Source organism: Euprymna scolopes, chromosome 2 (genome assembly GCF_053919585.1).
Source record: "Euprymna scolopes isolate OS-2025 chromosome 2, ASM5391958v1, whole genome shotgun sequence".
NCBI classification, from domain to species: Eukaryota; Metazoa; Mollusca; class Cephalopoda; order Sepiida; family Sepiolidae; genus Euprymna; species Euprymna scolopes.
In genome coordinates this window covers 190,546,514-190,559,524 of record NC_136483.1, presented here as the reverse complement: position 1 = coordinate 190,559,524, position 13,011 = coordinate 190,546,514, and the positions used below count along the sequence as shown (strand labels likewise).

The window sequence follows — 13,011 nt, the reverse complement described above, 5'->3', positions numbered from 1 at the left end:
CATGTTTTGAACAGCAATTTCAATTAACTGGTTTTTCCATATTCAGATTTAAAAAGAATAAGTTCAGCACCCCCCCCCCCCCATGCCACACGTTTCGAGTTCCCCGTTTCAGCATTTCTAAAGTTTGATACTCACTTTTCAGGATTAAACTTTTCCGGTTCATTCCAATATCTGGAATCATAATGTAAACACATAGCTGGAAAGAGAATTCCGGTATTCTTCGGAATTTTGACTCCTTTAATGGTGCAGTCTTCTTTAGATTCCCTTGACAGCCTGAAAAAAGGTAAAAAAAAAATTAATAATATTTATTATCAATATGGTGGTTGAATAATGAGAACAGAACAAAGATTCAAAGTTTTATTATTCAGATGAAATCTTTTATAAAATTTTCCATCATTGCTGCTGTTTTAAGAATTTAATGATTAAAAATGAATAGAAGTTTTATTTCAATATTGAACTCTTTAAATTAAGAAATGATTAAGTTATTATAATGTTGATGACCTCCTGACAAAATGAGATAATTCAATAAAAAGTAAAATAATTGCTAGACATCACACAAGAGAATAAAATACTGTTTTAGACAGAAAAAAACAAAAACAAGTGAAGCATGCATGGTCCCCCGTGAGTGCACAGTGAACGAGGCATAAAAAATGACTAAGTTCAGCCCCCTCCCCTATTTAGCTCCCAAAGTCACCAGGGGACGTCAAATCCTGGTGAAAATGAACAAACAGTGCAGTTTTAAGCCGTAAATTTGAGTTCTGCAATATGCAAAAAAAAAAAAAAAAAAATGACTAGGTCCATCATTTGCCCCTCCCTCATTTAGCTCCAAAAGTCTCCAAGGCGTTAACATATTTAAATTTAAGTTCAGCACCATGCAAAACTGCTAAATAGACATACACAGAAAATTTTGGACAAGTTCCAAAAATGGAGTGTTTTGTTGGACAAGTCCCAAAAATGGAGTGTTTTTATTAGCCCTAAAAGAGCCCCTGGGGTACACCCAACAGTTATTGCGAAGTATAGACAAACAAAATTATATAGAAATCAGTTAGTTACAACTTTACAGAAAGTTTTATAAAAATCCAAGGTATAAATTTTTTTTTTTTTAATAAGCACAAAAGTGTCAATTTTAGCCATTGTAACCTGAAAGGCACCCCTTGGGGGGGGGGGCAACCGGAGTTTTCCTGGAAAATCTGTTCTGTTACTTTTTTACTCATATCATGTTTAATATTTGTGCAAAATTTCAAAAAATTCCCAGGAATAGTTATTGAGAAAAATACGGACAGACAAACGGACGAACAGTCAAGGGTGAAGTTACAGGTTCACCCTCCTTTTGTCGGGGACTAAAAAACGAAATTGAACTGGAAATTAAAATATAAAAAGACAAAAACGAAATTGAACTGGAAATTAAAATATGAAAAAACAAAAACGAAATTGAACTGGAAATTAAAATATGAAAAGACAAAAACGAAATTGAACTGAAAATTTAAATATGAAAAAACAAAAACGAAATTGAACTGGAAATTGAAATATGAAAAAACAAAAACGAAATTGAACTGAAAATTAAAATATAAAAAACAAAAACCAAACAGAACTGGAAATTGAAATATGAAAAAACAAAAACGAAACTGAACTGGAAATTAAAATATGAAAAAACAAAAACGAAATTGAACTGGAAATTGAAATATGAAAAAACAAAAACGAAACTGAACTGGAAATTAAAATATGAAAAAACAAAAACGAAATTGAACTGGAAATTAAAATATGAAAAACAAAAACGAAACAGAACTGGAAATTGAAATATGAAAAAACAAAAACGAAATTGAACTGGAAATTAAAATATGAAAAAACAAAAACGAAATTGAACTGGAAATTGAAATATGAAAAAACAAAAACGAAATTGAACTGGAAATTGAAATATGAAAAAACAAAAACGAAATTAAACTGGAAATTGAAATATGAAAAGACAAAAACGAAATTGAACTGGAAATTAAAATATGAAAAACAAAAACGAAACAGAACTGGAAATAAAAATATGAAAAACAAAAACGAAACAGAACTGGGAATTTAAATATGAAAAAACAAAAACGAAATTTAACTGGAAATTAAAATATGAAAAAACAAAAACGAAACAGAACTGGAAATTAAAATATGAAAAAACAAAAACGAAATTGAACTGGAAATTAAAATATGAAAAAACAAAAACGAAACAGAACTGGAAATTTAAATATGAAAAAACAAAAACGAAATTGAACTGGAAATTTAAATGTGAAAAAACAAAAACGAAACAGAACTGGAAATTAAAATATGAAAAAACAAAAACGAAATTGAACTGGAAATTAAAATATGAAAAAACAAAAACGAAATTGAACTGGAAATTAAAATATGAAAAAACAAAAACGAAATTGAACTGGAAATTAAAATATGAAAAAACAAAAACGAAATTTGAACTGGAAATTAAAATATGAAAAAACAAAAACGAAATTGAACTGGAAATTAAAATATGAAAAAACAAAAACGAAATTGATGCTAAAATGACTAAACATCAAAACTTTAATTATCATTAGATATACAAAACTTAATTACTAGTAAAAAAATATCAGTTTGATAAATATTTCATTTTTTTTTACTATAGGTGGGTGTCACTTCTTATCAAGGCTCAAAAGCCATTTGAGGATAAAGGTTAATGAATGGCAGGTGACGGATGAAACAACACTGTGATGATTCAGACATGTGGAAAACTTTTTAATCGGAGAAAAAGGCTGCTAAGGGATAAACATTTTATCTGTTCATCAACTGTTTCACGACTGTGCATGCGTGAATCATTCACATGACAGCTTCCTTATGTTAAGAATAAGTATGTTTGAAAACATTTTTTAAAGGTCGTTCCAAGCCAACCAAATAGTTATGGTACTTTATTCACTATCTTTAGGTTTTGGTTTCAATCTCAGTTCGAATATTTTTTTTTTACTTACAAAGGCCACTCGAGGATAAAAGTTAATGGATGTCAGGTGATTGGTGAAACAACATTGTGATAATTGATAATGATGGTGGAACTTGTGTAGCATTTGGTTATTTAAGAGGACGATTCATCTAGAAATAATCTAATATATAAAAAGCAAAATGTGTGTGTGTGTGTGTGTATGTGTGTGTGTGTGTGTGTGTGTGTGTGTGTGTATGTGAAAAGCTTTTGACGGACGCATCGGATTGTGACAAAATTGGTATCATTAGAAAAATTGATCTCTTGGATGAAAAATATCTAAAAATTGACCAAAAAAATTAATTCTGTGCTGGTCAACTGGGCGTTTTTTTTGTTGCAAATACGTTTAAAAATAAAGTTTTGAAAATTATATTTAGTTATTATGGAACTGTTTACTACTTAAACTATTAATTGAATCAAATGGTTATTAAACTATAATTAAAATTAGAAAAACAAAGATTTTTTATTTCAAAAGATCAAGTAAAAAAAAAAAACTAAGAGTAAAACGCCCGCAGTTCAATCGTTTGATTTGAACCAGATAAAGACTCAAATTTGTTTCAGCAGATTTGAATCAGTTTCAGCAGATTTGAATCAGTTCTCCCAAATTATCTAGTTTGAAAAGTACAGTCGAAATACGATTCCAAAAAGGATGAAAAAAAAAAATACAAAAAAAAAAAAAAAAAAAAAAATACAAAAAAAAAAAAAAAAATAAATAAATAAAATAAATAAAACGATTAACTTAGATTAGTAGTGTGATATGTTTGCAATATCAGCCACCAAAATGCATTTCGGTTTCTTATTTATTTATTAAAAAAATAAAAATGTTCGCTTTGCAAGAAATATGCACATGCACGTGAAGTCTGATAAGTTTATAATATAGAAAATGCAAGTTTATGAATCTCTACAGATTAAATATGATACAAAATTAACAGAACTTACACAATAGCAATTGGAAACAATCTCAACGTCTCATCCATGCACATATCAAGATAGGTCAACTTTTGAACGTTGTCATAATTCGGAGATTCCTATTAAATAAGAATATCAAATGAAGATGTAAACTGTACTTGAGTTACATAAAATCAAAAATATACAATCTGTTTTCAATATATTATAAAGTTCGATCAGTGCACATGAGATTAATTTAAAATTGACGGCGATGATAAGATGATGTGTATTTAGATCAAAATTGTTTTTGGTGTTGTTTTATTTCCTCCTCAGACAACCCTTCAAAAGAAAAAGGTGTTCTTTTGCTGTCGACAACCATCTTTCCAAGTTATTTAGAGAAGTGCTTTTCTATCAAGATGGCCACCACGAGGTTTATAAGTATCAGGCCATTTGTCAGTTCCAAGATATTTTTTTAGGAAAAGGAAACAGTGGTTCATGATGTCATACGCAACAGAAAATCAACACAAATCCTGTTATCAATCTTTTCTGCAGCCTATGTACTAAGTGGCATTTAGTAGTTGGTTTGTTGTGGATTCGAAAGGTTGAAATCCAGCTTGTTGGGGGAAGTCATTGCTGGTTCAGCAACTGAGGTAAAACTGTTCAGGATCAGCTGCTCAAACAGCTAGAATAGTTGGAATAGCAGAAATATCGGACGGCAACTCTTTTCATATGCAAGATCTTTGTCGAGTAAATTAATAATTCTGTTTTGTTTTTCTCTAGATTTTTAGGATGTTTCTTGTCAGCATCTAGTTCATGTGTGTTAGAGGTCTAAAGTGCTTGATCTCCTCTAGAAAATATTTCTTAGTTCAATAGCTTTATTGCTTTATTGGTCTTTATGGCATTTATATATATATATATATATATATATATATATATATATATATATATATATATATATATATTACTAGCAAAAAACCTGACGTTGCACAAGATTGAGCTATTTTTCTTGCGTTAAATTCAAAGTCATTTTTCTTTCATGTGTATCTGATTCTAAGGTCAATGCTAAGTTGAATGACTTTTCACATTAGTTTGCAGATACACCTAATACTTTTGTGAATCAAAATGGAGAAGTGAACATTTCAATACTATTAAAGCACTTCATTTTACGTTTCTGAATTTTTTTTAGATGAGTCTTTGTGCAAGAATCCGTGGCGCAGTGATTAGAGTACTTGGAAGGCTCGAGAGTCGTTATTCTCACCACGATAATGTTAATAAAATGTTGATCATTCTGGAAGGAGGAGTACCTCCAAAATTTGTTCAGTTGGGTCCACTAAAGCAAAGACTGGCTGAATATAAAAGAGATGAAATTTTTTTTTTTAATTCACTATTTTCATATATATTACACCATGACCATTCCTTTGAATTTAAAAAAGTTAAACTCGTTAAAGTAAATCTTGCCATAGGCTTCTTGAATCAGAACTCATAAACTCTGAACGTAATGCAGTCTACAGCAAAATTATACCAGAAAAATAAACATAACTTAGACCCAGGCTAGCTATTTTACGTCAAATCTTTGAAAAAAAAACCAAAAACAAAAAACTTTGTACCGTCCCACGTTTTGTTAACATCTATATTAAAAACAATAAGCAAAAAGCATTGATATTCCAGATGTTTCGTATTTGATTTTTTTAATAACATTATTAATTTTGAAAAATAAAGACGAAACATTGATAAATATATACACAATTTTCTTTTTTCGCTTTAATTATGCATGCGCGCGCACACACACACACACACACACACAAGTATATGTGTGTGTGTGTGTGTGTGTGTGTGTGTGTGTGTGTGTGTGTGTGAAATTGTTTGTTCATCAAATGTTTCTCTCAGTAAAAAATAATAAATTTGCACAATTTTCAAATGCTGTTTGGGGGCCAATCTCGTGATGACGAATTGCCAAACCAAGTTCAACTCCAAATAACCGATGGTTGCCAAATCTGCAATTTAAGAAAATAGAGATGTTAATTTAAAGTTCGCCGCCTCTAAAAAAACACCCTTTATATATAATTTTAGGTAGAGTTTATTACAATTTGATCTTGGTTCTCTGTTGGTTGACTTTTAATTCATAGTAGTGATAAACGAAATTACGTTTCGAACATCAAAATATATAATTCTGTTATCAGTTTTAGAAGAATGGATTTTTATTTAAAATTGGATAAATATATTTATAAAAAGATCAATTTATCAATTTTAGTCAAATTAATTGGTTTGCTTCTGCAGTATTTACTTAGAATTATACAGATTTAATAATATTTTACCTGTCCAAGTTGTTCTTGTATTTCTTGGCAAAGTTTATCCTGGACATCAGGGTTCAGTGCTATACAATAGGCAAAATACGAAAGTGTGGATGCTGTGGTCTCAAATCCAGCCACCAAGAAAACCATGCATTGAGCAATGATTTCTATATCTGTCAAACCTGGTAAGAAAATTCAAGAAAAAAAAAAACGTCAATTCGTACCAACAAACTACAAATTAAAATAAAAAAATCTCATTAAAAAATTATCAGTTAAATCAAGTTCATTGTTTGTACCATTTGTCCGTATGGTCAAGGTGGAGCTATCTGCAGAGCTCCCAGTCTACTGCCTTCCCTATGCAGTCCTACCTATCCTTATATTCTTTTTGGGCTAGCTTGCTGCATTCACATATGTGGTTTATTGTTTCGTCTCTTTGTTCACAGAGTCTCCAATTACTGTTTTCCTGTGCTTTATTTAATTTTAATGTGGTTAGTTTTAATCGTGTTGCTTTGTGCATCTGTCAGCAGAATTACTGTTTTTCTGTTCAAGTGTTTTCATGATTCTCTTTTGTTATTCTTAGGAATTGTCCATGTAATGCTTTCTCTTCCCACTTTCTTTTTCTCGTCTTTTTGTTTCTGGTTTCATCGTTTCCTGTATTCTTCTTCTTGCAGTGATCAATCTTTCTATGTTCGGACTTATGTATTTTTCAAATTTTTTTTTGTCCTTTCTACACAGTTTTCTACATTAATTAGTCCTCTTCCGTCTGCATTCCTTTTCACATAGAGTCGGTCAGTATTGTCTTTTTTTTGGGGTATAATGCATTGGGTATTGTTAGTTGTATAGTTTCCTTGTTCTTCTCAGGCACTGTTTTCCATTTCATTTCTGTAGATTTGATGGTGCTGCTTTCAGAACACACAAATATTTGTAAGTGTCATCATCACCAAACACGCTCATCTCCTCTTGATTGGGCAGTTCAATACCCTCTGATGTCTCTAGTTTCCCCCTTTTTTTTTATCCCTAGTAGTGTACATTCTTCCATTCCAATGTCCTGGCTGAATATTCTGGTCGTGTTTATCAGCTTTTCCAATTCCATTTTGTTTCTTTTTGCAAACATATTTAGGTCATTCATATACATGAGGTGGTTTATTCTGTGTCTGTAAACTTGTATCTGATATTCTAATCTCCAGGTTTCCATTGCTTTCTTAATAATATTAATAATCGTGTCAGATATCTTATACATTCTTAGGCATTCAATTATCCATGCTTGTGGGATTCTATTATAGACTTTCTTGTAATCAATCCATGCCATGGCTGTGTTTTTTCCCCTGCTTTTTACCTATCTCAAGATGTTTTGATTTATGCATAATAAGTTGTGTGTCCCTCTTTTTTTCTTTAAGACATAATTTTTGGCCCTTGGGGAGTAAGTAGTCCATGAGTGTTAAGAGAGTAGTAAATCTGTTCACTTAGATGTGCTGTTAAAATTTTCCACATAGTTGGTAAGCAGGTTATTGGCCTGTAGTTGCTTGGGGGTCATCCCCTTTTCAACGTTTTTTTTATGTATTCACATAATTCTTCCTTTGGTTATCCATTCTGCTTCTTCTGTTTTGCAGGTACATCTTATCAGGCTTTGCACCAATCTATCATGTAGTGTCATGAATTTTTTTGAACTAGTGGCTTGCTTCTTTCCAGTTTGAAAATTTTCTTAAGGTCGTCTTTAGCGTTTCTTCATTAATTTCCCCTTTTCACCCTTCTTCAATTTCCTGGAGTTAATTTTTCATGTGTTTCAACCATTTGGTGTTTCTGTTGTGGTCTTAAGGCTGTTCTTATATTTGACTCCAAAAGTGATTGGTGTCTTAGGTATAAAGAATATTTATATCCCTTACCACTATTGATGTGATCCTCTTATTGAATTGATTATTAAATCTATATGCACTAGTATATATTTTTGTATTGTTGATATTTTCCAGTTGGGTTCGGTTGTTCTGTTCTTGTTATTCTTCCATTCACGTATTGATAAAATTGTCTTTCATTTGTTCCAAAGATACTGTTTTGTTTGTACCGTTCCAATTTGAATTTGCATTGTCCCAGTCTTCCTTCTCTTGTTTTAGTTCTTCATGTTTTTTCTTAAGTCTTTCATTGTGCATTAGATTCTCTTGTTCCCCAATTTTCTATTCTCCTTCATTCTACTTATGGGTTTAGCTTTTTCCTAAGCTTAGTGATCTGAGTTTTCAGTCTTATATTCCATCCAAGTTTTGTAGATACTTTGTTTTAGCCAGTTTTTGTTTCAGATTTTAGCTCCTGCATATATTAAATTGTTTAAATCTGTGATAGTATTTATTGAGATATATTTTTCTGTTTCTAATTTTAATTTCTTCTCCTGTTCATTTTTTTAGTAATGGTAGTTTTATTTTATCCTCCTAAATAAATCACATATTTTCAGCTTCTCTTGCATTTTCTTCAGTAAGTTTTGTGGTTTCTCCTTCTTCAGTATTAATGTTTCCACAGTATTCTACGTGTTTTCAGTAATGGACGTTTCTTGATCTGTTACACAATGTTTTATTAGAGTTCCATTTCCACCAGCTTCTCTTGGTCTACAATCCTTTGTTCAGTTGCCGGTAGTCAGTAGATATGTCTCATAGATTTTTCATTCGTTTCCTGAAGCTTCTCTTTTTTGGATTGATTGTGTCGTAGAATTATTCTGTTTTCTTTTGTAGTTCATTTCTTTCTATGAGTTTTTGGTTTGCTGTTATGTTCAATATTGCTTTCGTGTGTTTTGTCTGTGTTAGTATTGTACTTGGAAGTAGAGAGGTTATTTTCCTGTTTTTCGCCTGTGATCTTGTTCCTGAAATTAGAAGGGGAGTCAACATTTGCAGGATTGCTACATGGTCTCCCATGTTGGCCAAAAAGAGAGACCCTGTCGATCATGACACTCGAATTTTTCTTCTGAGTCCTATGGCTTTTATCACTTCTGTTTATCATGATTCATTTTTTGGCCCAAGTTTAGTTCAGCTGTAATCCTGTCACAGTTTTTCATGAGCCGTTCCATATAAGTTAACAAATTTACCGAATCTCCATTACTAACGGTTACTATATTGTCCAATTTCTACTGTACACTCTTTAACCCTTATCTTCGAGTGGCCTCTTGGCCTTGATAAGTGGTGATGCCTATGTAAAAAAAAAGAAAAAAAAAGGATAGTGTTGATCTCATTTTCATGAGATAAAAATAGGATGGGACGTGCACTATCACACGCACATCAAGGGACAGTTACAATTACAGACAGGAGAGTCACATACATATACACACACAAGTCTTTATGGTAAGTATCTACTTAATACAAGGAGTTTAAGCTCCTCCTGGATTAAAAGGAAGATAGGTTCCCCTCTATTATTCGTACGAGAATATGAAGCATAGGGCCGGTAGGAATACTTTGTTAAGTATTTAAGCTATTCATCCTTCTAGAAATAATATCCAAATGACGTTTTGAATTGTAAAGTTTAAAATTTTAAATTTATATTAACCAAACCAGGTCACTGTTTCAAGTTTATTATTATTGTTGTTGTTATTATTATTATTATTATTATGACTTTATTATTTTCTCTTGTTATTTGTTATCTTTTTCTGTTTATTTATTGTTTATATATTTGCTATTATATTTTTGTGAGTAATTTAGGTTGGCTTTATTTAGCAGAGGAGAGCTTTGTTTAAATGTCTGCCTTTTACAATGAATCCATATTTTTTTATTAGTAGTTTATTGCTTAAAGATACGTACCTGATATTTTCTCTCTGAACAGAATCTGCAATTTCAGCTCAAATCTGTCCTGGTCCTGGATATGACCTTAAACTATATCCAATGGTGAGGCCCCAGCTTGCAGGCTTTGGGGAGTGTGGAGCCACCCTTTAATTGCCATTGCTCTCAGGTCCACTCTAACCCGGAGTGGTAGTACCTGTTAGGGTCCCAACCATGGGTTAAATAGAAACCGACTTGAAAACAACAAATATATTCTATAAAAAAAATCTTTATTCAAAATCTTTGGATTCTGCATTAAATAACCTGAAAAGGGTTGATATGCCATAAAACAAAAACAACCAATAAACCATCAAATCTGTCCAAGTATTATGAAAACAAAAAGATAAAAGCACTAGCAATATGAACCTAGGAAATCATAAAAGATTTTCTTTTATTTATTATTTTATTCACACTTCCTTGTTTTTGGAAGTGTAATAAATTTTGAAAAGAAAATCCAAACTTCTAATCAAGTAAACAATAAATTTCTTTAATTTCTTTATTGTTTGTTTCGTTTTTATTATATTTGAATGTTATTTATAATTCATCTATTATTTGATGCTATTTTATATCCCCATGGCCTGTTAAATTCCCTATATTTATCATAGTTGTCTCCCTTTGAATTCTATTTTTGCATGAAAGCTAATTTATCACAAAAATTGTGCTTCTTATTCGTTCATGTTTATGAAAGGAATGTCTAAAGCTCTAATCACATAAACAATGAATTACTTTAATAAATTCAAACAAAATTTCTTTGGAAGAGTTTAACTGTTATTAAAGAATGAAAAAATAAAAGTTTAAATTGGGTTTTATTTAAAGAGACAGTTTCTTCATTTCTTCCATATAAGCTTTTTCTAAGACCATATTTACATACCCAGATAATACCAGGTTACCTTTGCCAATGAGGTATTTTTTTATGATAACCAAATTACTTTTACCTCTTTTTGTTCTCCAGTCCGTTATATTTTCCAGTTTCATTTCTTGTTCAGTTTTCTTGTCTATATTTTCATGGCCTTCAAGTTGAGCATCCAACATCAATTGCAGCAGATCTTTTCGTCCCTGCAGTTTAAAGTGACAAATTAGGAAAATTATATATATATATATATATATATATATATATATATATATATATATATATATATATATATATATATATATATATACACACACACACACACACACACAAAAGGTGGAGCTTAGATACTAAAGAAAAAAATTGACAAATATATATACAGCAGAACCCCGGGATACCACCATTCCGGGATGGAGATTGTATTGTGAAATTGCCATATGGCAGTGTCTAAGCAAAATTTTATGCAGTACATATTAAAAATTAGTAACAAAATACAGGAGTAAGGGATATAAATGCTCTTTATACCTAGATATTTCGAAGCCTAATGCATATCATCAGAAAAGGAGAGGGAATTCTAAGTCGCAAATAATAAATGTGACGTCTATCGATAAGCAAATTAGGAAAGAAATATTGCAGTATCTAGGATGTAGCGTAAATAGTATAGAGATGGAAGAAATACAAGCTGGAGAGATATTGCGATGAAGGTAGAATAAGCCAAACTGGGATATCAAATAATGGATATAAAAACCACAGAATAGGATTAGAGGTTTTGCCATACATGTGACATTAGAAGATATACAATTTATTTATTAAGTTCAATACAATTAAATACAAGAAAGAATAAGAAATAATGATATAAAGATCTTATAGAATAAAGGAATAGGAAGGTAGCTTGATTAAGGAGGGATGATCTTGTATATAATAAAAGAAACGCAATTTTTCCCCTCTGGACGAAACTACCTTAGGTTGAGGACAATAGATGGCACATAAAAAATTACTATGTTTATGCCATTAGCCATTACGTTATCTAACTATAGACTGCAATTACATACACATTCTTTCGTAATATTAAAAAATTACATTCAGTCTGAGGAGCGCCATGACTATCATCGTCCTAAACTAAAGAGGAAGTAGCTAAAATTTCACTCCACTTTACCGTTTACTCTTACGACACCATTCTACACCGCATTCTTTTATACATTTTGTTTCTTTTCCTGGGTGTTAACCGTCATTAACTGTCTACAAATTTTCAACACATATGCATATTCTTATCCCTTACATCTGACATAAATAATGATTTCTCCCTATGAAATATCCGGTGCGGGTGATCGGATGAGAAGTATTCATTCTACAATTCAAGCATTCGGTTATTCCACCAAATAAACGAACAGTTATCAACTATAAAAATCGCCGCCATTTTCGGTACGTAAACATTGTTCAGGGTTTTTAAAAAAATATTTACAGATTCTTCCGTTTAGAAACTATGAATGTTTACTATTTATTTGTGAAAGTATTACAGCCACAAAACATTAATCATTGACGATACAATTTGGGTACAATCAGGCGTTATAACTTACTTTACAACCATTTTTCATTTCTTTCTGCTGGGGGAAGGGGGTTTATTGTTTACGCCATGTTTTCTTATTTTCGTTTTTGAAAACATCCCATTCAGCGAACAGTCATGTGTGTTTAGCCATCTTATGCGGCAGGGATGAAGTTATGTATAATTAAAAAAAGCCAATTACACCCTGTTACATGATTTGGATTTTTAAAAAATATTGCACATGTTTTTACATATATATTTCTATGTTTATTCGCTACATAAATGTATTTTGTTTTACATTCGAAAACATTAACTTCAGCTCCATTGTTGGAATTAAAAAATATCAAACGTGGTTTCTCATATGTATTTTATAGTTTTTTCGCTAGATAAAAATGTTAAAACAAGTTGCTTTTTTTTTCTTTAGAAAGTTGTTTTCATGACGGAATGAAATTTGGCAATTGGTGGGGTACTTTTTGGCATGCTGACGTGCCAAAAAAGAATTACCGCATTATTATATATTTATACTTTGGTAGAAAATAACCGTTTTCCTTTACAAATATCCACCGTTTGAAAAAAAAAATGTCTTATTACTTATTTGTACGAGTTTTCTTTTCTTTATTTTGTTACAGTTCGTAATTTATTTTCGGCCAACTATTCAGGTGGTAACGGATAGG

At 31.1% G+C, this 13,011-nt stretch overlaps 1 protein-coding gene across 1 annotated transcript in view; it reads right to left on the bottom strand.

The window, feature by feature from the left end:
* LOC145300015 (cytochrome P450 3A8-like) overlaps window positions 1-13,011 on the bottom strand; it is a 35,906-nt gene that overhangs the window by 2,788 nt on the left and 20,107 nt on the right. The window contains exons 9-12 of the mRNA XM_080144450.1: window positions 10,880-11,000; window positions 6,181-6,338; window positions 3,917-4,005; window positions 136-273 (exon numbers count right to left, since the gene is read on the bottom strand). Of these exons, the coding sequence (XP_080000576.1) occupies window positions 136-273; window positions 3,917-4,005; window positions 6,181-6,338; window positions 10,880-11,000 (506 nt within the window). The remainder of the gene's footprint in view (window positions 1-135; window positions 274-3,916; window positions 4,006-6,180; window positions 6,339-10,879; window positions 11,001-13,011) is intronic.